Here is a 24195-nt window from a genome sequence, read left to right as displayed (position 1 = left end):
TGATCATCATCTTTTTATGTAAAAGGAAAGTCAAAGAAAATTTGCAATCCTTTAATTTAAACTTAATCCCAGATCTTAAAAACTACAGAAACACAGAAGGTAATTATTATTATTTTTTTATGTTTTGAGTTTGATACATTTTGTATCACAGTTACACAAGAAGAAACTACCTGACCAGCATTCCTTAAGCCCAAATAAAGCCTTCACTCATCACCGTATCTGGCCTCACCCTGCTTATCAGTTTGACGGCTGAACAAACAGCTTCTGACATGTGTACAGTGAAAGGCAACTAAGCATTGTAACGATATGCTGAGCAAAAAAAGAAAAAAAAACATCACAGGCATCGCAAAAATAGCAGCTACAATGAGAATAAGCTCATAAAAACATATAAATAAAATACACTGTTGGTTTAGAGGCTTTTTAAATCTGGTGGTGAAAAGTTGAATACTGTAGATACAGAGAGGAAACGACAATAAAACCGAGCGATTCATGGATCTGGATCGTTTTATGTCAGCACGTGAATGCGGAGATGGATTTCCTGACTGTTTCGACGACTTCACTAAGTTCTTACAATTTAAAAATGTTCAGAACTCAAATGATTTACCAAGAGAGTTTAAAGCCTCTTCTCCTAATGATTACATCTTTAAATGATTAACGGAATAAATAATAACTTCACCTCATCAAGGAGTTTTTGTAAGCGCCCATTGGCTGTGTGGATTGACCTACAGCTTTAAATTAATCTAAATCGTACATTTATCCCAACTAAAAACAGATTGTTATTTTGATAAGTGAAAATACTTTCACAAACCCTTTTACCGTTTGCGAACACAAACAGGACGTACTGACGAAAATACTTTCACACAAAGAGGATGCGCTGAGAGAAATACCTCCACTTTGCTTATGAAGAAATATTTTGCAGCCAACAATAATTACTGCAAAGATCACAGGCACATATTGCCCTGAAGAAAACTTTTTGAAATTCTTGAGCAAATGTCACTTAACAACAGCAAACTAACACACTGACGATAGCGAGTGCAGCAGTTGTTGCAGTGAAAACTGGTTTTCAGCCAGGTGTAGGTGAGTAAGAGCTGCTGGATATTTGTACTTCTTTTTCAAAAACCAGTATTTTTTATCAGTATTAAAAGATTTCCATTTTCGAAAGGTTTCATTTCGTCCGTTTAGTCAAAAATGTTGCTATACTTTAAGTCTATAACTGTGTCACCTCAAAATGTGTTAATAGTCTCTACAATCACCTTTCATATAAATGTGAACATCTGCAGTCTAAGCTGTTCACACACACACAATGAAATTTATGTTGAACTTTTTTATTGCTAAAGCTTGTGTGTTATCTTTCGATAACAAGTAGTGGAAGCAAAAAGTGGTGGCTGGTGAGAATATTACTGCTGATGAGCAACTTGAAAGCGGCGTTTTATTCTGTTGTCACCAGATTAGATTTTGGTTTAGTTCTAAACATTTTCTTAAAGATGTTTCTCAAAGCCTGTGTGTCCAAAATAACCGCAGCTGCCACGTCCTCCACCTCTGGGTCCACTTTGCACAGAGGTGAAACTGTCGCTGGCATCTGTCAATTCTGTCACTATCCGAGCAGCTGTACGACCGAAATAAGTTTAATATATTTATTGTAAAGCAGTGACTCGAGTTTGCCATTGATGCAAAAAGCAAACATGCCCTTAGGAACAAGAACAAGTGGATTTACGAGTTTGACTTGATGGCGGACAAATGAACCCCTACCCTGTGATCGCCACACCCATGGCAAAGAAGGGATTAGACAGAAGAGTGTGGGGTAATCTGCCAAATGCATTCCTCCTTTCATCTGAAGCTCCAGGCCCTTCCCACTTTGCTATATAACCAGGGCGTCCCGGTGGTGTTTTGCACTGCAGATCATCTCCAGTTGTTCTTGCTGGTTCAGATCCAAACTTTCCAAGATGGCTCTCTCCACCAGATCCTTCGGCCAGATGTCCACCGGTCAGAAGACCATGAGCGTCTACGGCGGAGCAGGGGGTTCTGGCACCCGCATCTCCGTAGGCCAGATTGACTACTTGTCCCGTTCAGGAGCCATCAACATGAAGGATCTCGATCTCCACGTTGATGCCAACGAGAAGGCCACGCTTCAGAACCTGAACGACCGTCTGGCCTCCTACCTGGAGAAGGTGCACAAGCTGGAGAAGGAGAACGAACGGCTGGAAAAGCAGATCGCAGAGTGGTACTCAAGCAAAACTGTGATCAGCCATGATTACAGTGCCTACATGGCCACCATCGAAGATCTGCAGAACAAGGTAAGAAGAAAACACCCAGAAGGCTGCAACCCTTTTTGGTCCGACGTAACCAACGTAATGTTATGTGTCTGATGAGGAATCTTTCCACATGCTGTGTCTGTGAAGGCGCCATATTTTGACATTGTTAGATGTTTTTCAAAGTGTTCGGTTGAGAAATTTTAACTACTATCGTAACAAATTCAGGCCTCACTGGAGGATTGATTTTCACAGTGACTCATTTGTCAATCCTTGTTTAACGGCTAATTTTAATCATTAATTAAGTCCTAAAATTTAATGAACTTCATTTTAAAAGTTAAGTCAATATAATCAAACTATATTTGTGGATGAAGCATAGTATTCTTTCTACTCTTTGTCATCAGGTAACACTAACAAAAAAATAAAATAAAATGAGATACGCTCACTTTTATTGAACAGCAGGCCTGATTTATTTTTTTATTTTTTTTTCATCCTCAGATCCGAGAAGCCACCATGGTCAACGCAAGGATCTACTTGGAGATCGACAATTCAAAACTGGCTACTGACGACTTTAAAATGAAGTGAGTGTTTTCTCTAAGCGTTTACTCTCATCTGCTGCTGTGACATTTCACTCATGCCCTACAGAGAACCTCTACTGCCCGAAGCCTCTCTGACCTGTTCTGCCCTTCCTTATCAGATATGAGACCGAGCTGAGCATGAGGCAGGCTGTAGAGGGCGACATCACTGGACTGAAGAGAGTCATGGATGATCTCACTTTGTGCAAAACGGACCTGGAATCTCAGCTAGAGTGTATGAAGGAGGAGCTCATCATGCTGAAGAGGAACCACGAGGAGGTAAAGCTGCAGAGAAAACCGACAGCCTGTGACAAGGAAACAAGTTCGACAACTTTGGGGGGCCTGATAAGTCAACATGTCTGTCCACACCAGGCCTGAACAGAAGCTGGACTGATCCGACTTTGATTAATTAACGCTGGTTGTAAATCATCTATCCGCAGCTATTTGCTTTACTAGTAACCTTACTTTGACTCATATTTCTGTTGTGTGCTAAAGATAAAACACATTACTTTTTCCTCGCCCCAGATAAAACAAATGAAATATTACTTTAGGTTGCATTTAAAGGAAAGACCTGGCGGCATTTTTACTTTTCCTGCGTCTGCCCTTTGCTCTCTTCACATTCCCATATGTTGTTCTTTTCCTGTAAGATTATTTAACTCGTAATATCCTGCAGGACTTGGCTCAGCTGAGGAAGCAGATGAGCGGCCAGGTTAACGTGGAGGTGGACGCTGGTTCTCAAGTTGACCTGAACCAGATCATGACGGAGATCAGGGAGCACTATGAGGCTCTTATCGGCAAGAACCGCAAGGATCTTGAGCTGTGGTACCAGAACAAGGTGAGACACAAAGCTGCAGTCCTTACAGTCCAACAGAGCTTCACTGGACTCCAACAACATTTGATTTGTTTCTGTTCAGACTTTAGTGGTGGAGAAGGATGTAGTAGAACAAACAACCAATCTTCAGACATCCCGCAATGAAATTAAAGAGCAGAAGAACATCCTGCAGAAATATCAGATTGAACTGCAGTCACTTCTGAGTATGGTAGGCCTCACCTTTTCCTTTTCACATTTTCACTCCATTCAGTTTTCCTTCCCATGCAGTTGAACCAAACTATGAAAAAGTAAAACAAAAACTTTTTCTTCCTCCACAACAGAAATCATCTCTGGAGGCATCTCTGCTGGAGACTCAGCGACGCTACGCTAACCAGCTATCAGGTCTCCAGGAAGTTGTCACAGGCCTGGAGGCCCAGTTGTTAAGTCTGACCGAAAACATCAAAGAAAACGAACAGAAGTACGGCACTCTTCTGGACATCAAGACCCGTCTGGAGATGGAGATTTCAGAGTACAGGAGGCTGCTTGATGGGGAGGACATCAGGTGAGAGCCGGGCAAGATAAAGAGAACTTTATGAGTGAGATTAGATAAACATGAAGTAATCATTTCATTTTTTTTCCCCTTTTCAAGTAGCAGCTCCAGACGAGGTAAGATGAATTTCCTTCTACACTTGCCTTTTAAGAATTCTAATCTTTAAGAATGTCAATTTGTTCATAAATCCTGCTTGTCTTTTTGCAGTGGTCACAAAGACCATCGTTGTGGAGGAGACACTTGTGGATGGAAAGGTGGTCTCTTCTTCTAAAACTATGGAATAAAAATACGAAAAAGCACAAGCAAAATTCAATAAAGATCTTGCAGTCAAATTACATTTTTCTTGTGTGTTTTCGTGATATATATTTATGTGCAATTTAAACAGCAGTTAAGTTTTCTTTTTATACAAAATGGGACAAAATATCAGAGTTATTTTAGAAAAGGCTATTTAGATCTGGTTCCTTTTCCACACCTACCCAGTGAGCTTGCCTTGGTATTTAGCTTTTCATGATCAAAACCATAAACATTCAGTAAAGACACATGCTACTACAGACAGTAGTTTTTTTTTCTTGAACATTATTATTGTTATATTACAATGTTTTATGATCGCTAAACCACTCAAATTAAAACTGTCCCACATTTAGTAAAACCTAACAGCTAATTAGCAAAACAACAGCCCACACTTGCACAAATATTACCACATTAAAAACTTCACATTTCTATAGTAAAACCCCCAAAACACGTCAACAACTTTTAAATTAAAATTGATCATTTGAATGTATTTATTTATTATAGGGACAGTGGATATTAATAACATTTCTGTCAAAATGCCAGTTAACTTAAAGGCAATTTTTCACCTGCAGTTCTCAGACACCCTAAACAATTAGAAGTAGAACTATAAATTTACAATATTCTTTCCATTTTATTTTATTCATTTAATTATGGACAATTATACACTAGTTGCAATGTTTTTTGTGTTATAGCGGCCTTGCTAATTTTCAACACCTGACTATAGGAGGTTTCTGAAGAATAAGAAAAGAGAGGGGGATAAAATAAAGACAATAAAAGAAGAATTGCCAGTGCTAAAAGGACATTCATTACGTTTTCCCGTGAAAGCAGCTTTGCCCAGACTTAACCTTTTGCTTTTGGGCGCTAATACAGATGCTAATGTGTGTCTTTAGCTTTAGCTCAGTGGCAAAAGAGTTAGAGAGTTTGGGAGCCTAACAGACTGCATCTGTTAGCCAAACATCAGACAGAAACAATTAGCACAACCTGGCGACAGCAGAGGGCAGCAAAAGCAAGTCTAATAATAATAGGTTAGGTTGACAACTGGGATTATCAATTAGAAATTTCTTTAAGAGAATCTTTACAGCGTTATGTTTGTTTAAATCTGATAATCATGGGACTGGGACTCCACAGCGGCTCGAACAAGAAAAGCAGTTTTACGAAAAGCACTTTTTCTAGAAGGAATAAAACCATCGCGTGCGTGCGAGCGTGCGCGCGCGCGCGGTCGCGCATGTCTTATAGAAATGTTTTGGCTGCTGAGTGTTTCTGGCAGCTCGGCGATGCGCCAAAAGCTGATCGGGACAAATCGGACGCAATCCCAAGGAGTGAACCCAGCGTGCTTGTGTCTTGATGAATTGTCTCAAATGTCGTTTTTGGCTGTTTAGTTCTTGTAGATAAACTATACAGCAATAAAACACAGCTGGTTACATGGCCACGGTTACAACAAAGGTTTGTCTCGTTTACCATTTTCTCTCCTATTGGATATTCTCCGCGGGAGAGTGTCAGATTTACGTGTTTTGTCATTTGTCATAAATATCTCCTTCCTAACGAGAATATAGCAGTTAAAGTTGTATTGTATTTTTTTGTCTATAGGCTAAATTAGATTTAGAGCAACTGTGATTCTGTGTGTGACTTAAATAATTAAAAAAATATATTTTAGAATTTTTTTCTTCAGCTTTCGCTGTGGGGTTCTATTAATTTGATTAAATTCAGAAAAGTCATGTTTGAAAAACTAAAGCACAGGTAGCCTTATGCACTATGTCTGAATGCCAAAAGCTACAGTATGTAACTTATTTTAAAAAATATATGGTTTTATTGTTAGAACTGTCACTGTTACAGTATTATATGAGTCAAATAATCTGTGAAAAGATTGAGCTCTTCTGACCTCCCCTGAGAAATACACCGTCACTGTCAAAAACAACCAAGCAGAGCCAGGAGGAATCAATACGACTCTTTTATGAGATGCTCATTCTGTTAATAGTGGAGAAACAACATTTTATCTGCTATCTTTGGTGGCTATGTAAACTAGCTTCAGCGTTCACAGCAGGCTTCATTGTAGAGTAGCAGAGAGCAAGGAGGAGGTTGGGAGCAGCGCATACACATGGATGATCTGAGCAGGAGCGGTGTATTTCTGCAGATGGCAGCATATCCACAGAGAGAAGGCATGTCTCATGTTATAGAGTCATGACAGTGACAGTTTCAATAAAAATGTGAAAAACATTTTTCATAAAAATCTCATACTGCAGCTTTAAAGCACAAGTACTGCCTACAATCAATCTACAGCTGGGCGGCTAACATTCCTGCATCCTCTGCAGAAGGTCAGAACATTACAAGCAAATTAATTGGTACCGAATCTTAGCAAGAACAAAGAGAGAGACTGAACTCAATATGTATCGACAGAAATTGACAGAGACATATTTTCCTATAATTTTCTGTCAGTTTTAAAATATTCAAAGGATAAAGTCGCTGACAAAGCAACAAAGAAAACTGGTGTTTTCTATCACCTTGTTGATTTTAAACTCATCCCTGACTGGTGTTTTTATACAGATTCCTCATCATCTTGAGAAGAGGGATAAATGTGTTTAAAGACCCAATAACTTTCTTTTTAAATGTGTTAATATTTTAGGATTATAGGCTTTATTTTTCTTCCAACATACGATTCAATTGAGCCTGGAAGCTTTGCGGTGAGCCATTGTGATTATGCTGGTGTACTGCAAAAAAACAAATATTTCACTTCAGGGCACAGAACAGATCAACTCATAATAAATTGGTACTCAAGAAGGAGGTTTTTGTAAACTAACACCTTTGTTTTCAAGCAGATAAATTTCAAGTTGATCTACTTTTTTTGCATTAGAGGCTGATCCTTTAAACCTGAAGATGTGACAAAATACAAGGCACAATTTCCTTTTTAAAGTACTAGCGGTCTGTTGATATGTTCATGAAAACATATTTTCGTTGGCATTATCAAGAATTACAAAGACACAGAGAGAATAGAGTGATAGAGGCTTTTATTGCATTGGTGTTATATGAAGGAAGCAGTTCTGATCCAGATGGTGTCGCGTCCTTCAGCTGCAGCTCCTCGTGTTTTCTGCGTGTCTCAGGTCATCAGGAGGTGGTTGAGGAAACCACCTTGCCATTCTTAATCTCCTCTGTGACCACGATGACCTTCTTCATGGTGCTGGTTTCTGTACTGCCAATGCTACAAGGACACAGAGACAATCAGGTCAATGTGAGGCTTTTGTTTGATTTTTGATTAAACATCAAATTGTCTGTTTGTTTGTTTTTTTTCTACTAACCTGCCCTCTCCATCCAGCAGCCTTCTGTATTCTGCGATCTCCATCTCCAGTCTCGTCTTCACGTCGAGCAGCATCTTGTACTCCTGGCTTTGTCGTTCAATGTCGGCACGCAGCTGCGTCAGCTGTGCCTCCAGAGATGTCACCTGCATCTGGAGCCCTTGGAGCTTCATAGAGTACCGGGTCTCTGTTTCAGCTAACGTGCCCTCCAGACCCGCTTTCTGATGAGGAGAGCAGAAGATACATACATTTAATGAAAGCAGAACATTTGCTTCATGGGAACAGAAGCAAAGCCAGGTCAGGGTAACTTACCATGCTGTATTGTGACTGTAGCTCAATTTCCAGGCCTTGTAATGTGCGCCTGAGCTCAGAGATCTCCGTCTTGCTCGTCTGCAGAGTTTCTGTGCTCACCACCATCTCTTTGTTGAGCGTCTCTGTCTGCAGATATGGGAAAATATCAGTCACGAATCAAATCAAACTTACAAACTTCTGTTGACCATTGGGTTCAGTGACCATCACCACCTTGAAGTCAAGAATCTGCACATACCGAACCGCAAATAGACTGGTGTCTGCTGAACTTCTCACAGAGAGCCAAGTCTCACCTTTGAGTCGAACCAGGACTGGAGTTCCCTCTGGTTCTTGGCGGCCACACCTTCATACTGCTCACGGATGTCAGCCATGATCTTGGTCAGGTCTACCTGCGGCTTTGCATCCACCTCCACATTGATCTGGCCACTCATCTGCTTCCTCAGAGCCTCCATTTCCTGTATAATCACAAAGCACGTTCTGTTGAGTCGGGTTTCTGTGGATTTTGACACAGCATGCGGATGCAGACTTGCTCATGTTCTGGACGCACCTCCAAATGGTTCTTTTTGAGGAAGACCAGTTCTTCCCTGAGACTCTCTATCTGCATCTCCAGGTCGGATCTGGCTAATGTGAGCTGATCCAGCACTCTCTTCAACTCAGCAATGTCTGCCTCCACTGATGTACGCATGCTTAGCTCGTTTTCATACCTGTGGGGCAGTAAAAAAAACACACATCATCTTCCAGAGACTTCTTCCAATTGTACGAACACACCAAGGCTTAAGCTTCTGTTCTTACTTGGTTCTGAAGTCGTCTGCTGCCAACTTTGCATTCTCGTGGGCCAAGAAGACGCTTCCATTGTCACGAATAGCATTCTGGATCTGCAGGATGAAGAAGCAACTCTCAGTATTGACTGCCAATGATCTATTCAGGATGGAAAATTGGGTTTTAATTAGATCTAGAAAGTCATGCATCGTACCTTTCCCTGCAGCTCAGCGATGGTGGCCTCGTAAGCAGAGTAGTCCCGGGAAGCGGGGCCGGTCTTGTTGTCCATGTACTGTCGGATCTTCAGCTCCAGCTCGGCGTTGGCGCTCTCTAGTTTGCGCACCTTCTCCAGGTAAGAGGCCAGACGGTCATTCAGGTTCTGCATGGTGGCTTTCTCGTTGGCTCCAACGTTGACGTCCATTCCTCCGCCGGCCCCGAAGCCCGCACCACCGCCGAAGCCTGAACTCCCTCCCATCCCATAGTTTCCACCCCCGAACCCGCCAGAGGAGATGGAGATCTTCGCTCCACTTCCACCTGCGCCACCATAAACACTGGAAGCATACTGCCTCTGCATCTGGGCTCCACCCAAGCTTCCACCAAAGTTGCGTCCGGAGTAACCGCTGGACATGCTGATTCTTGATAGGTTGCTCATTGTTGAAGCTGCTCAGGAGGTCTGCCTGCTTGAGAGGGAAGGAGATGGCTGAGATGCACAACTCTACTGCTGCCCCCTTTTTATGCTGTACGGCCCTACTGCGAACATGGGCGGAGCCCACAGGATGACTGATGGCAAGAACATGATCTAAAATGGGTGTAGAGTCCCACCCTTCACGCACCAACTTCAGACTTTTTTTTTTTTTTTTTTTATATACACCACCATACAAAACTGGATATTTTTAAAGAATATTTACAAGCTGAACATTAGTTTTATAAACTAATTCAAGACACACTAATTTCATAAGACTGTGTTTGATTTTATTAAAACAATGCTTATATGTTAACCTTTTTGTGTCTGCAACAGGCTGAGTAAAAGAGCCACACCCTTTATTGTGTGTTTGCTCTCAGCTCGGACAGGCTGGAAGCCCTGCTAAGACCCTGTCAGGTAAAAGCAATTTCCTTTGATTTTCTGCAATAGCTAACACGCAGGACAAACACACATAGCGCTGCCCAAACCAGTTTTGTTGCCAAGACGGTGATTAGAACAAACACAAGAAAATGGATGAGCTTGACTTATGTCAGATACATTTTCACGTTGCATTCAGAAAAACTTTCTTTTGAAATCGTCTAAGATAAGGTGCACATCTTACATTTCAGTCTCCTTTTGTTCTGCAGCAGCCTGAAGGGTTTTCTCCTCCTGCAACTCTCTCTGGCTTTATTCAATGCTTGGCTCACCATGGATTTAACTGCTTGTTATTTTCTTGGACTGAAGTCCTGGCATGCCTGTCATAACCCGAACGAGAACAAGCTCTCGCTTGTTTGCTTCTTTACATCCTGAAGGCTTTCATAATATCCCCCCAACGATTTAGCCAAACTGTGTCACAGAAAACCTTTGGAAATAATTACATAGTTGTAACTGTTTGAATCCAGATCTGGAGTCATGTTGGTAACACAAACAGTTTTAGCAACAGCGCATTTTTTTCTGTGTGCGTCTGTGATTTATGGTTTTTATTACCTCCAGCCGATGGATGCCTGTTGCTGACGGTGCATGCACACAGCACAGGAAAACACAAACCAGAGCTTTCCTCAAGCTGCAACTTATCACTTTGAGGGTCCAAACTCGACTCCTCAGAGCTAAACAAGAAACAGATGTCAGGGACTCTGGGCAGTTTCAGACTGAAGTTATACAGTTAGTGAAGACAAAACAGCATAATAAGTTGCTCTTCGTCACATTATATCTTGATTACTACGCCACTTAACAAAAGGACATTTTCATCCCTGGGAAGGATTGGCAGAACTAGATGTAAAAGGAGCTTGAACAGACACCAGAGGGGAAAACTAGTGACATCACCACATGTGCTTCAAAGACCAACTAAACAGCATGTTCCAGAACTTCACAGAGTTCACTGATGTATGTTCACGCCTAAGGTCCAGTTTAATTGCCTGTGGGAGAGGTAAATGTCAGAGAGACCTGAATCTGGAAGCAGTGGGTTGATGATCGGAATATTCCTTCTGGGGAAAGTTTGGTCAGAGTGTTTGGTTGATTGGTTTACTACCTTTAAAACAGAAATGACGTGATAGATTCAAAAGCATCAAGTCTGCATGTACTCCCTATGCATTCACGGAGGGCTCAGCTTTCCCACACAGTCCAAAAACACACGTTAATTAGTCTCTCTGAATTGTTCTGAGGCATGAGTGTGTGCATTGCACGCATGACTCCTGTGTTAGCCTGTGATGGACTGACAATCTGTCCCTCTACCCCTCTTAACATGTACAGACTAGAGATGAATATTTCCTGATAAGGTCCTGACTTCAATCTGATTGTGATGTCGAATTTGCAATTAAATAAATAAAAAAACTGCAAAAGTGCTGATGTCACACATATCCGACAACTTTGCGACCAAATCTTCAGCAGTTGTGTCGATCTTGGAGCAGAGAAGCATTAGGATTTAAATTTGTTTCCATGGCGACAGCTTTCCTCAACATGTCTCCGTATTTCCATCGGCTGCATGACTTCACAGCACAGCGCACATCGATGTGGCACAGAGGTGGAAGAGAAGCAGAACGAGCTGCTGCTGCGCGCTCATTATATTGAACATATCTCAGAGCTCTGTGCAGCAGGTTCTGGGTCCGATGAGGGGGAAACCAAACTGGTCCTGATCACATGAATACAGTCAAAGCTCCTGTAACCTGTAACAGGTTGATGGATTTCAGCTATGGAGATTATTCAGGGCAGAACAATAGAGAGACAAAAAGAAACAGGAACTCCTCTAAGAAAGCTTAGATTAATAATAATATATATATTAATGTGCACTAATTTGTGTTACCCTCTCACTTTAACCCTTCAGTGAATCTTAATTTAGTTGGTCACATTCAAAATATTTAGAGGTTATCAGTGATTATTAACATTTACATCTATATTAAATGCTTCCTTCAGACTGCTGAGCAGAGGCATATCCAACAAGTTTTTAAAGAGGAATGAAGGGGGGCACAGTTGAGGTGGGGCATCACCAAAATAACCCCCCCAGCAGCATTGGGGGGGCATTGCCCAAACACAGAGTCAGCCATGCTGCCCTGGACTGGTTTTGTTTTGTTTTTCTGTTTGTTACTTTTACCTCAGAATGGCCAACTTTCTATCATTCCTATGTTGATTTGATACAGTAGGGGATCCCGCAGTGCCCCTTTTTCAGCTGTTACACTTATTCAATCCGATAACATGTCATAACGGGTATTTCTATACGCATCATGAGCGTTAAGATGCCGGTTTTACACCTGCGACAGAGAGCTGCTGCTGTGCAGAGCGACACGCCCAGGTGTGCAGGAATCATGGAAGCGAGACAGCAAAAGGCCAAGAACTTTGCACAGATTTTTTCAAACAAGCTGAATACGCTGAGTGACGCTAATAATGTAAGCTAGTTAATCTACGTCCAGATATCTTGTTCATAACAAGAGGCAACTGATTTTGTCGTTAGGTTCAGAGGTTTGGCCTCCTTTCTACATTTACTTCAGAAACGTTTTGGTAACAAAAGTACTTGTGGGAGTTTTACTGCACTGCACTTTTTCCTTTTACTTGACTAATATTATGAACTATTGCTGCTCTTATTTGAGTAGATCGATTTTGCATTTAAAGAAACAGACTTCATAGATTGGAGACATTAGATTCTTTCCGCAATGTCTGAGCAAATGTTCATGTGAATCTGAACGTAATTACTCAGCATTTTCTGTGTGTCACTGTTTGCATCATTGTTTATTGTGTATTAATAAACATGGTTTATTGTGCATACGTGCAACATGGTTATTTCATTTGAAAGATCACATAAGTGCTTGTATTTGTATTTATGTTACATTAAAAGCCTGCTTGCTGTTGCCCTAGCAGATGGAGGGGCAATCAGTTCCACAACTTGAAGATCAAAATTGACATGAATATAATTTTAATTAAAGCTATTTATCTTCTTTTTTTTGTGTATTATTCATCAAAACATAGTATCCAGGTAAGACTTTGCCATCAGGGGATTCAGTAGCTCAGACCTAATCTGAGCTGGTTTAGTATATTTGTCTAATCAGAGTGACTGTCCAAACAGAAAATGCTTAGCAATAAAAAAAATGTAAAAAAAAAACCCACATTGATGTCTTTTATTTCCTTCAAATAATTCCAACAAATCATTTGTAGTGATACTTATCAGCCATATCACTGTTTTCTTCAAAAGCCATAATCACAACATCAGCAGCTGCGATTTATTGTATGTATGAAATTCTTATCTACCATTTCAAGTTCACTGAAAACACATGCTAGATGTCACCAACACCCTCAATCAAACAGATTCGAATCGGAGACATGCAGGTGAATAGTTTTATGAGTTTCAAAAATGTCCGATGTGAGACTCTTCCTTGTCTAACATCTTGGCAGACTCAGCTCAAACACTTTTCAGACTCTGGTTGCTTTGTTTTACCATCAAAAGATTAACTGGTGAGCCGTCACAATTGGAAAAATGATCAATTTGTCAAAGATTGACTGCATTTAGCTTCCACGATCTCTCACATTCTGAGACAAAAAAGCTTATGTCTAAGGACAATAAGTTTGCATGTTGTCTCCATATTTTGCTGGTAACATTGTGAGTGTAGATCAGGCAGAGGAATTGTAAATGTGTTGCTACAGGACAGCTCTGTCTGAGAAAGCGCTGGCATTTTGGCATGATGTGACCTGCACAAACTATCCAAACAGAACAGCTCACATCACTGCCGCGGGGCAAAACGACGATCCGGAAATGTTTGCAGCTTGTGGTTGCGTTGTTGCCCTGGGTAAGTAATCATAACAAGGTAACGTGAGAGGATCTCTGTGTCCCGTAATTAAACATGAGCATCAGCAGCCAGAAGGAAAGACAAAGCACTAAAGAGAACATTCGGGACGCCGTGTACAGAAATTAGTTTCTGTGCTTTCATTGGCCAGAGATCAACAGAGCTGCGACCAACCTGGATGTGTTTCACTTTGCACCCAATGACAGCTCAAGACAGATACCCGCTCCCCCTGCAAGCATGTGCCTGTGTAGACAATGGATGACCAAACCTGAATTGTTGGCAAGGATATTTATAACGGGGACAAATTATGATTTACATGCTTTGTTTATATCAATAGCATTGTATTGCATTCCTATGTCGTATTTTCTCAAGTTACAACCACAAACCGCAATGTTTTCACTAAAATTTTAAATCCAAAAGCATAACAAAAACTTTGTAGAGCCACCTTTTGCTGCAACCTCTGCCAAAGACGAAAAGCAAAAACATTAAAACCAACTCAAGAAACAAGAATGCATGCCGTTTTTATTAAATTTGTTGTATTGTATTTCTTCTGCACGAACAAAACAACCTCCCAAGTCCCAGAAGTACAGACCTTTCCCACCGCGCAACGTGAACCCTTTAAGGTCTGGATAATCCCTGAGATTTATGGAGCTACACGCCAGCAAACAGAGGAAAATGCACGTGTAAATAAGGATTAATAACACCGTATTCACCTGCTCTCTGTTTGTCTTGTTCTTTGTTTTATCTTAAAACGTCCAACTCATTTTTAACGCTGTTCATTCCTGCACACGCTCACCTTTCGTCCAGTCACAGTGAAGCCATTGTTTCGACTCTCGCCGAGTGATTGATGGCGTCGGTATGTGCGGGGATAAGCCAAGGTGTGGTTGTGGTTTTTGTGTGAACAGTTTGGAAGCTTTGTATTTGCTCGCTCCGTTTTGCTGAATGAAGCAATCAGCTTTTCGCTTGCTGGAACAATCCAAACCTCACCGCAGATTCAACCTAATTTATGGCTCCTTAAGTGGGTTATTATTGCGCATAAGTTGGAGATCAGTTTGCGGTTGAGGCAAGAAGATCATGCGTAATTCCTTGTCACACATTTGCCTTGCGCTGCACGCTCCGGTGACTTCTCATGATGCAAAAAAGCAGATTCAAGTCTGAGTAGAAAGTGCGGATAGAGCCTTCCCCCCTGCTTGTCATGAAACTTTGTTTAACATAATGTTATGTTGTGTGTAATGTGCAGAAGCATGATAGATAAGCCCACCGGCCTTTACCTGGGCGTGGATCCCTTCTGTGTGGGCCAATATAAAACAGTATCTCTCTACTTATTGTGAAGGTGAGAGTCAGTGCCAAGATGACTCACAGCCCAGTCAGGTATTTTTTTTGGCAGTAATCTGGTGTCTTTGTGTTTTGTTGCACGCTCTGCTTCCTGCATGAGTGTCTTCTGGTGCCCTGCAGGGAGTGACCACACCTCCCTTTAAGTTTTCATGCGAAGGCTGCAGAGATTTCACAATCTGGAAAGTTACAGCTCCCATCTTTGAAAATTAAAGTTGATTATTTCCAATTAAAAAAAAAAAAAAAAAGAATAATTGTAAAAGCCATAAAAAGCGGGCTTGTGCGGTGTCGTGGTAATGATAGAGGTAGCTGCGGGTAAACTGACGTGACGGAGAGATTTTATTTCCTGAGGACCTGAACACAAATGTGAAATACCTCGTTCTGGTTAGCTTGATTGTAAATCCTCTATAGCAAAAAAAAAAAAAAAAAAAAAACATGTCTTCAGGCAGCCAGTTGTTTTTACAGTTTTCACACCAGGAGGAAACACTTTGAAATTAGAGATGCTCCAACCATAGTTTTGTGTTTGAGGGTGTTTTTTATTTTATTTTTTGCATCAGTTTTGTGTGGCTTGCTTGTGTCGATGAGAAGCAGCAAACAACTAAAATGGAGACCAGAGTAACGGTGCAGAGGCTGTCCGGAGGAGGTAGTCTCAGATGGATTCAATGTGGTAAAAAAATAAATAAAAAATCAAAGAGGACATCAAAAATATCCCAATTAGTTTCAGCGAATTTAAGCTGCTTTTTGCTGCTTGTATACGTTAAAGAAGCTTGAGAGGCAGATTGTTGAGCTGAGGGATCTAGAGATTTAATGTAGCATGCAGGTTTGCTTTAGATGTTTTTCACTGACCTGCACATTTATAATTAGTAAGTGGATTAAACAGGACTGCATGCAATTATACAGGATTTAAATCTGACTGCACTTGAATTGAATAAATCTGGATTTATTCAATTCAAGTGCAAGTCTGAGTAGACTTGCACTTGAATTGTGCAAGTGCACAATTCAAAACCACATGTGGTTTTAAAACATGTGTGTTAAAACCACATGTTTTAACACATGCGGTAAAAACAGCAAAGGAAGTACACCCCGTTTGAATACTTTTAGGGTTTGGTGTCTACTTAGTATTTCTCTACTTTTTCCCAGTTTTCATGACATGGTGAAGTGGGCACGTGTGCACAATTCTTGCACACGTGAAGTTGAATCACTTTAGAAACAGAGAACATCTTATCATGCAGGGTGTTCTTTCTGATTGCATACTTGAAATGGTGTTTATTCTGGATTTGCCCTTAACAAATAAAGGTGAAGTGCTGTTCAAACTTCTCATGCTACTAACTCTGGGTTGTGGTTAATTTAAACAAGTTACAATGTGGGTTCTGCAATCTTCCTGCAACTTAATTGATTTGATGGTATCTGTTTTCTTAAATAATGTTATGTTTTGTGTAAAGTGCTTAGTAGTTTAGCTCCCCTAAAGGGCTCCAGCACCACCAGCCCACCCCTACTTGCGCCAGTGACCGCCGTAGTCAACCTAACGCTTTAAAACATCTTTTTTTTTCTTTTTTTTTTTTTTTTTGCAGGTAAAATAAGGATGAGTTCCTCTGCTTCAGCACAGGTTGGTTAACAACTAACTGAACAATCGATGTGAACGAGTTTCACCTTTATTGTTACGTAAACTTGACGTTTTGACAGAGGATTATGGATGACAGCGCTGATTCCAAACAGATTCAGCAAAGAAAGCAGCCGCACAAAAGCAGCGAAGGGGAGGCGGACCTCAAACCACTGAGTCACTTTTACCAGTGAATTACTGCACTAATCCCAGCGCTCTGCCTCATTCAACTCCACTCTGACAAGAAATCTTTGATGTCTCCAGAATGACCCATAATTTCAGCTCTTAGAGTACTGTAAGCTTCTTTGTATGATCCATTTACTAAAGCAAAAAAAAAAAAAAAATGTTCCCCCTGCGTGATTCTGTCAAATCATTTCCAGCGTTGGCTTCGTTTCCTCCGGGACTTTTGAAATGCCACCGGTAATAAAGCTTCAGTTTTACGAATCCAACAGATAATTAACTTACTGCCAGTAAATCAAGCTAATCATATTTGGGAAGAGAAAAAAAAAAATCTGTTTCCATTTTAGCAAATTCAGGTTATGCAACGTGAAGCTGTGCCAGACCGTCTTCTCGGAGACAACAGAGACACCTGGTGGTCATAACTTGCATTACATCAAAGCGAAATTTATGTTCTCTGAAGATATCATCTACTTTGGGTTTATAAAACTTTTGCAGTATTATTATATGTTTTATCTTTAGTTACTATGATTAACTGACAGAGGGGCATGAGTCTGAACTATGATCAAAATGATGGACATTTATTTGATCCCAGATTCACATTCTGTTTGTTCACAACTGGATTTTTGAAGTCGCTTATTATTTTTAGGTTCCCATTTTTCCAAAAGCAGAGCATAAAGACCAGCACATACATCAAGTTTGCTGCATATATCATGACAAATCCAAAACACCAAAAAGAACCTGTGGCCAGCAAAAAATCACAGGTAAATCACTAAGTCAGCAGGTTTTAGAGGAGGCAGGCAGGCGTACTACTCAACATCATGCACTTGAATGTCAACAGAGGAGGACACAACTTGGCCATCAACAAGTTCCTCCACGATGATCTTCACTCTCTTCTCGATGTGGGGTTTTTGCTCTGCAAAAGGGAGTAAAAAGTCAATCAGATGTAAGAAGATGAGAAAATGTCAGCCATTTCAATACAAAAGCATCAGGACTAAAAGGGTGAAGGGTTGAGATTCTTACCTGCAACTTCCTCTGTCACTTGCTTGATGACCAGAGCCCTGTGAAAGAAGTTAAATAAGTTATGATAAAGCATATAAATACTCCTGTGAACAGGTTCTCTGATCAAGTTTTGGGTAAACATGTCTCACTTATGTTCACATCCCTCTCCTTCCAGCAGCCTCCTGTACTCGGCGATCTCGCCCTCCAGCCTGGTCTTTAGCTCCAGCACCGTGTCGTGCTTGATCCGGTGCTCGGTTATACACGCCTTCATCTGCTGCAGCTTCGTCTCCAGAGCGGTGATGACCGACTGATGGCAGCTGAGCTGAGCAGAAGTCTGCTTGTTCACCGCACAGATGTTCTGCTGCCAGCACTCAATCTGCAGGACCAGGCAGGAGGGGATGTGAGAAAGGGTTTCGATCCAGGCTGGAGACTTGTGATGCTTTCTGGATTTTAACAGACTGTTATTTTCCTTTTTGGCTGATTATTGTTGCTGAAACACTGGAGATAAATCTGATGGAGTATTTGCCTCAGGCTAGTTCTTCCCAAGCCAAAGCAACTTTTAGTACACGTGTAGTTTTAGTCAACATGCTGTTTGGTAGTTTGCAAAATACTCTTGCCATCACAATTTGGTTTAGATCTTTGACCAAAACTGAAGTTGACATCGACCCATCGTGAGCAAGACTGTTGTGTAGATTTGAGGCTTTTTTTTTTTTTTTAACTGTATTTCTTCCAGTGTGGAATAATTTCACACCATGACCATTAAAAACAAGAATAAGGAGCACATGTTTGAACATATATTGATCCACACGCAGTCAAAATGACACAAACAAGCTCCCAAACCCAAAGGTTATTCTCTTGGTAAAACCCCAGCTGGATTTATGGCAGCAGAAACAGATCTCCTTTAAACTGTTTGATGTTTTTGGCACAGATTTTGCTTTACATCACAACAGATGATGGGGGTTTTAGGAGGATTACTCCAGAAGCTTAATGATGGTTTGTTTTGTTTGTTGCAAACCAGTTTTGGTGGTTTTGGGATCATTGTCCTGTTGGGACATGCGGTTCTCCTCTGGTACCCAAACCTTCACTCTCAGGTAAAATGAAATCGTTTGGGATCAACACGGGAACCACCGGGCTGAAGTCTACCAGTGAAGCAATTCATTACCTGAAATAAGCGAGTGCTGAGGAAGAAAGAAGCCCGCGCTCCAAATCAGACCCCTTTACGGTCAATCTTAACCTCACATGTCGAAAAGTGTTTTAGTCAGAGGAAACTAAGATTGAACTGTTTGGTCAAAACAACTAAATGAAGCTTTTAAACTGAACTATACTGAAACAATACTAGCCAAAGTAATTTTACTGGAGGTGTGCGTCTGCGTGCGTAATTTTACAGTTTTGAGGGTAAGAGAAAATACACAGTTATCCTAAGCAATCAGATTCTTGTTGCTAGCTGTTGGCTCATGAAGGCTTCAACATTATTAAAAGCATAAAAATGCATATTATCAGCTCATTATGACTTTGACTGTAAATTTAATTGAGATGTTTGTGGCTCCTGACTAACATGACATGTTTTAAACGGAAAGTTTCATGCGGTTAATCTTTAATATCGAGAGAAATTATCACCATGAGTTTTAACTTTGTCACATTTTCCATCAGGGTGTGTTTCTGTTGCTTTGAGATGAAACAAAACAAAGCAAAGGTTTTATCTTTTAAAGCGGGGCGTGTTTGTCTAATCGGTTCCACCATCTGCGGCTCACCTCGGTGCACAGAGACTGGCGGGTTATCTCCAGAGACTGGTAGCTCCTCTTCAGCACCGAGATCTCAGAGCGGTGCGTCTCCACCTCCGTCGTGAAGATGCGGATTTTTTCTTCAAGAGCTTTTATCTTTTTTTAAATAAGCAAATAATAGCAAAAAAAAAAAACACTGTGTTTCATTCTGTTTTATGCATCTGAAGTTGTCTGGTATTCCCCACCGACTCACGTTCTTCTGGTACCACTTCTCGATCTCCTTCTTGTTGTTCTTTATCATGATTTCGTACTGCTCCCTCATCTCCGCCAGGACCTTCTCCAGGTCGCAGGAGCCAGAGTCGTCCACCTCCACCTTCACTTCCCCGGCGCCCCGCCGTCGCCGTTCCTCCATCTCCTGCAGCAGGAGAAAGAATGCTTTGTCGATTCTCCACGTCCTCCTTTCCAGACGCTCTTTGGGTTGACGGCCTGTGGATCTCACCTCGTCGTGTTCTCTGTCCATGGGGATCCGCTCCTCATTCAGCCCCTCCAGGGTCAACTCCAGGGAGCTCATGGTGAGGGTCAGCCCATCTCGGAACCTCCGCACATCAAGCAAGTCGGCCTCCACCGTCGTCCTCATGTTTATCTCCATCTCAGACCTACGCGCCACATAAACACCCTCTTGTCAGACCTTCTGGCATCCCAGAGTCTCACTCATCTGAACTTTAATAAATTTGCTGAACTAATATTCTTTAAGCTCCAACTTACTTCATTTTGAAGTCTTCAGCTGCCAGTCTGGAGCTTTCAATCTGCAGTAGCAAGTTCTGGTTCTCTGAACAGCTCCTTGTAATCTGAAAGGAAGGAAAATAAAACCTTTAAGCCCCGGGATCAGCCCATGATTGAGCCGATCCTCTTCACTCAGCATGATCAGCTGGCAAAGTTTTTGACAGGAAGAAAATTTCACAGCCACATCGTTTGGATGTGGTCAAATCAGCCCCATAGACGCCTTATTAAACAAAGCTGAAGCTAAAACATGAAATCTGTCATCTTTGCACTAAAACTGGAAGTCTGAATCTGGGCTGGAAACAAATGGTAAATTGCCTGGTGTTATAATATAACACGAATAGAGGATAATATCAGTGGAAAGATGCTCTCAGCTGTAATTTATTATAAAAACTCTGTGCTGAAAACGTCGCAGTCAGAAATATTTTAACAAGAGTCAAACTGCAAATGAACGTCTTGGCTCCTGAAAAGCTCCCGACTGGATATCATGGCATGAGGTCTTGCAGTATTGCAACTTCACAGTAATTCTTGTCAATTCTTGAAGTTGGTGTTATTTAGTGCTGTCCAGAAGACGAGAGCTTTACAGTCACGGACCACCTAACCTAAAACTGCCCCGCGATAATAACACATCGTGGTATATAATGCTACCTGAAATTAAAATATTAGTCTCTTAGCTCACTTATTGGTGGTTTTTTTGTTCATCCTAGTGAGAAGAGAGCTGCTGTTTGGTGAGTGTGACTGACCACGACAAAGCCATGACCATGACCCCATCTACTTGGGCATTTTGAGTTATTTACAGTTTCTGAAACCAATGATGTCAAACACATGGAGATTTTAAAAAAGAAGTTATTTACTATTCAGTGTTACATTAATAACATATAAGAGTTATTTGTGATTTAGAAGTACAATTAAAGAAAAATAGCCTTGAGTTGCTTTAACAGAAAAAAAATCATTTTCTGTAATTAACCTATTTATATCAATTGTATTTATTTATTGTATTTATTTATTGTATTTATTTAACTTCATATTTTTAAATAAAAGCAGAGCATCATTTATTACCAAGGAAAGTCGTAAAAAACAAAGAACAGTTCTTACTAACTGACCGATTCCTACCGCTAATCGATCAAAGGAATCCAATCGATAGTGAACGACACATCAACTCTCATCAGCAGCTATCAGCTTCCTCTGATCATATAATATAACTGGAGCTGTTTTATTTCTATCGGTATCTGCAGCTTTTCTTTTGAGTGACCCGGTTTTAAGCCAGTTTTCCATCATTATTTTTAACGCAATCCTTTGGTAAGCTAGCTGGAGCATCGCACTTTGAGCTGACGTCACGACAAAACGGTCGTTCAGATGTAGTACCTCGCGGACCACCAGAGGGAGCCCGCGGACCACCAGTGGTCTGCTTACCCCAGTTTGAGAGAGATTGATAGACTAACATTATGTGCTGTGATTCTTCTACATTTAAATCCATGATGCAAGAGGAGGAAGTGAAGTGAGAGCAGTACCTTTTTTTTCAGGTCACTGATGATGGAAAAGTAGTTTGCATAGTCTTTGGTGATGTATGTGGTCTTCACACGAAACTCATCAATGTTAAGCTGCAGCTCCCTGTTCTTGTTCTCCAGAGAGCGCACCTATAACACACACACACACGCACCCCCCCCACACACACGCACACACACACACACACACACGAACCGGATCAGTCAGTTCATCAAGAAACACAGAGTCCAATCATTTAATTAGTCTGTTCAATACAAAATATACAAAATCGATGACAGTATTTAACACAATTTGATCTGTTCCTTAGTGAAGACCTTCTCTGATTTCTGTTTGTGATGAAAGACATGTTTAGGCAAAAGGGCAACTTTCAAATCTTACAAAAAAACCCAGCAATTTTCTTCTGAAATGTCAATATAAAATGATGATTTTCGAGGTTTTCTTTAATCGTTGAGATTAAGATTTGTCCCTTTGAAAGTCGATTTATGCTGTTTAACAGCTTGTGTCTGTGCAGGCTGTGCTCATCAGAAATGGCTAAAAGAAAAAGTAGACTTTTTTTCTGTGAATTACTCTCTTTTTGCTGGTAAAAATTGGATAAGCAGAAATGTTTTCCTGTGACCTTCATAACAGCAGGAGGCGCCGATTCTTTTTGACAGTGATGTGAGATTTGACTTTAGAGAAAACGAAGGCACTAAAATCACGAGGACAACTAATGGAAGTGATAAATGTTTTGTTGCATTAAATTTGGCAAAGAAAAATAAACAAATCATCTTTTTTGCATTTTCAATTACATTGAGAGCTAGAATTGGAACCCTCTTTTTTAGATTAAAAAAATAATGAACAAAAAAACGACATGTGGATCAATGAAACTTTTATGTTTTAAAACCAAATTTAAAAGTCTATGCAATTTTCTGATTACATTACTGATGAGAGCTTCTGCTGGAGGAAAGCATGAACAGATGATCCAACATCAACAGAAACCGTTGGTTGCCATGTTTCAAACTTGAAGCTGAAATAAAGGAAATTTCTCAGACCCCGGGATTTAAAGAACCATCTCAAATGTATGAATGAGCTTCAGCTACGCTGTTAAATGTTGCATCTCAAGCTTCGGAGCGAATGGGTCTCACCTTCTCCAGGTAGCAGGCCAGACGGTCGTTGAGGTTCTGCATGGTGAACTTGCCTCCATTAGACGCGGGCCAGTCGCCGCCTGCAGAGCACGAGGAGTTGAAGTATAACCCCTGGGAGATGCGCGTCCTGAAGCAGCCGGCTCCTCCATACATGCTGTGTGAGTATCTCTGAGGAACAATGCAGGGGGAGTCCAGCATCCAGCCTCCCAGGGAGCTGGAGCTGAAGCCCTGTTGGGTGAAAGGCACAGACATTATGCTGCTGAACTGGAGGAGGTGGAGGAGGCTCTGGAGGAGCTGGAGGAGGTGCAGGCCTGCATGAAGGACTGGACTGACTCTGCTGTGGACAGCTGGGGCCTTTATAGAGACGCGATAGCATCAGGGCCCACAGCATGACAACGTGAGGTATGCACATAGCATAATAGAGATTTACAAGTAAATGGGCGTGAGGGGTGGGGAGGGCACGTTTGTGTCAAACAGGTTAAATCGTCTTGTTCTGCGGCTCAAATCCGATATCCAGCTATATGCTAGTGCATAGGACATACATGAAGGGCTCTGGGTGGTTCAGATGCTGCTACTCCTGAAATGTAGCAGGAGATAATATCAGATGAGGAAGCAAAACACCCAGTGCTGTCGTCATGAATAATTTTTCTCTGCATATCAGTACGATTTACTTCTTAATATAAGAACAAACTCCAGGGCATTTAAATGCAATTTTATGTGAAAATTTGATGTGAAAGACTGAAAGTGGAAGGATGAATTGCACTGAGACTCCTTCACTTTGACATGACTATTAAATAAAATCCAGTGCAACCAGCTCACCTCAGCAGAGTCCAGTGTGTGTGATTTCATCTCAGTATAAATCCAAATGTTGCGTGGAGGACTCGGATGTTTGTTGGTGAACATTAGAGAACGAGCAGCATCATGAAGATCAAGACACGCAGCAAAAAGGTCAGGGAGAAAACTGCAGAAAAGTTTAGTCAGGATATAAAACAAGATCCTGAGCTTTGGACATGATCAATGTTCACAAAGGTTGATCGAATGGCTTCACAGTTACACCACCAGCAGCAACTAGTTTAAAACTGTGGAAAAATAAATGAATAAAAACAATTTTTAAAAAAGTGAGGACTTCTAAATATAAAGCATCTCATACTCAGTCCGTCAACAACCGGGGA

General features: G+C 41.1%; 3 protein-coding genes across 4 annotated transcripts; 1 reads left to right on the top strand and 2 right to left on the bottom strand.

Annotated features, from left to right (window-relative positions):
* Positions 1-1880: 1880 nt before the first annotated feature.
* LOC103465253 (keratin, type I cytoskeletal 50 kDa-like) lies at positions 1881-4522 on the top strand. Of its 2 annotated transcripts, none has more exons than XM_008409907.3 (8): positions 1881-2294; positions 2748-2830; positions 2947-3103; positions 3498-3659; positions 3739-3864; positions 3977-4197; positions 4288-4301; positions 4393-4522. In XM_008409907.3, exons 1-8 carry the CDS (start codon positions 1944-1946, stop codon positions 4467-4469), a joined length of 1191 nt encoding a protein of 396 aa, XP_008408129.2. In that variant the 5' UTR covers positions 1881-1943; the 3' UTR covers positions 4470-4522. The 2 variants fall into 2 exon arrangements, with proteins under 2 accessions (XP_008408129.2, XP_008408121.2); XM_008409899.3 differs by having other exon boundaries at positions 4285-4301.
* Positions 4523-7461: 2939 nt separating this feature from the next.
* LOC103465267 (keratin, type I cytoskeletal 50 kDa) lies at positions 7462-9554 on the bottom strand. The gene is made up of 7 exons (XM_008409919.3): positions 9046-9554; positions 8865-8947; positions 8620-8776; positions 8366-8527; positions 8076-8201; positions 7767-7984; positions 7462-7669 (listed from the first exon to the last, which is right to left on the bottom strand). The coding sequence occupies exons 1-7, from the start codon at positions 9481-9483 to the stop codon at positions 7576-7578; spliced, it is 1278 nt and encodes a 425-aa protein (XP_008408141.1). The 5' UTR covers positions 9484-9554; the 3' UTR covers positions 7462-7575.
* A 7896-nt stretch (positions 9555-17450) lies between these two features.
* On the bottom strand, positions 17451-23275 carry LOC103465276 (keratin, type I cytoskeletal 47 kDa-like). The gene is made up of 9 exons (XM_008409932.2): positions 23024-23275; positions 21905-22030; positions 20379-20461; positions 20113-20269; positions 19867-20028; positions 19644-19769; positions 18042-18268; positions 17914-17951; positions 17451-17806 (listed from the first exon to the last, which is right to left on the bottom strand). Exons 1-9 carry the CDS (start codon positions 23273-23275, stop codon positions 17700-17702), a joined length of 1278 nt encoding a protein of 425 aa, XP_008408154.1. The 3' UTR covers positions 17451-17699.
* Positions 23276-24195: the final 920 nt, after the last annotated feature.

This window comes from Poecilia reticulata, chromosome 1 (genome assembly GCF_904066995.2).
Source record: "Poecilia reticulata chromosome 1, P_reticulata-male-v2, whole genome shotgun sequence".
Taxonomy (NCBI): domain Eukaryota; kingdom Metazoa; phylum Chordata; class Actinopteri; order Cyprinodontiformes; family Poeciliidae; genus Poecilia; species Poecilia reticulata.
This window is presented reverse-complemented; position numbering and strand designations above follow the sequence as displayed.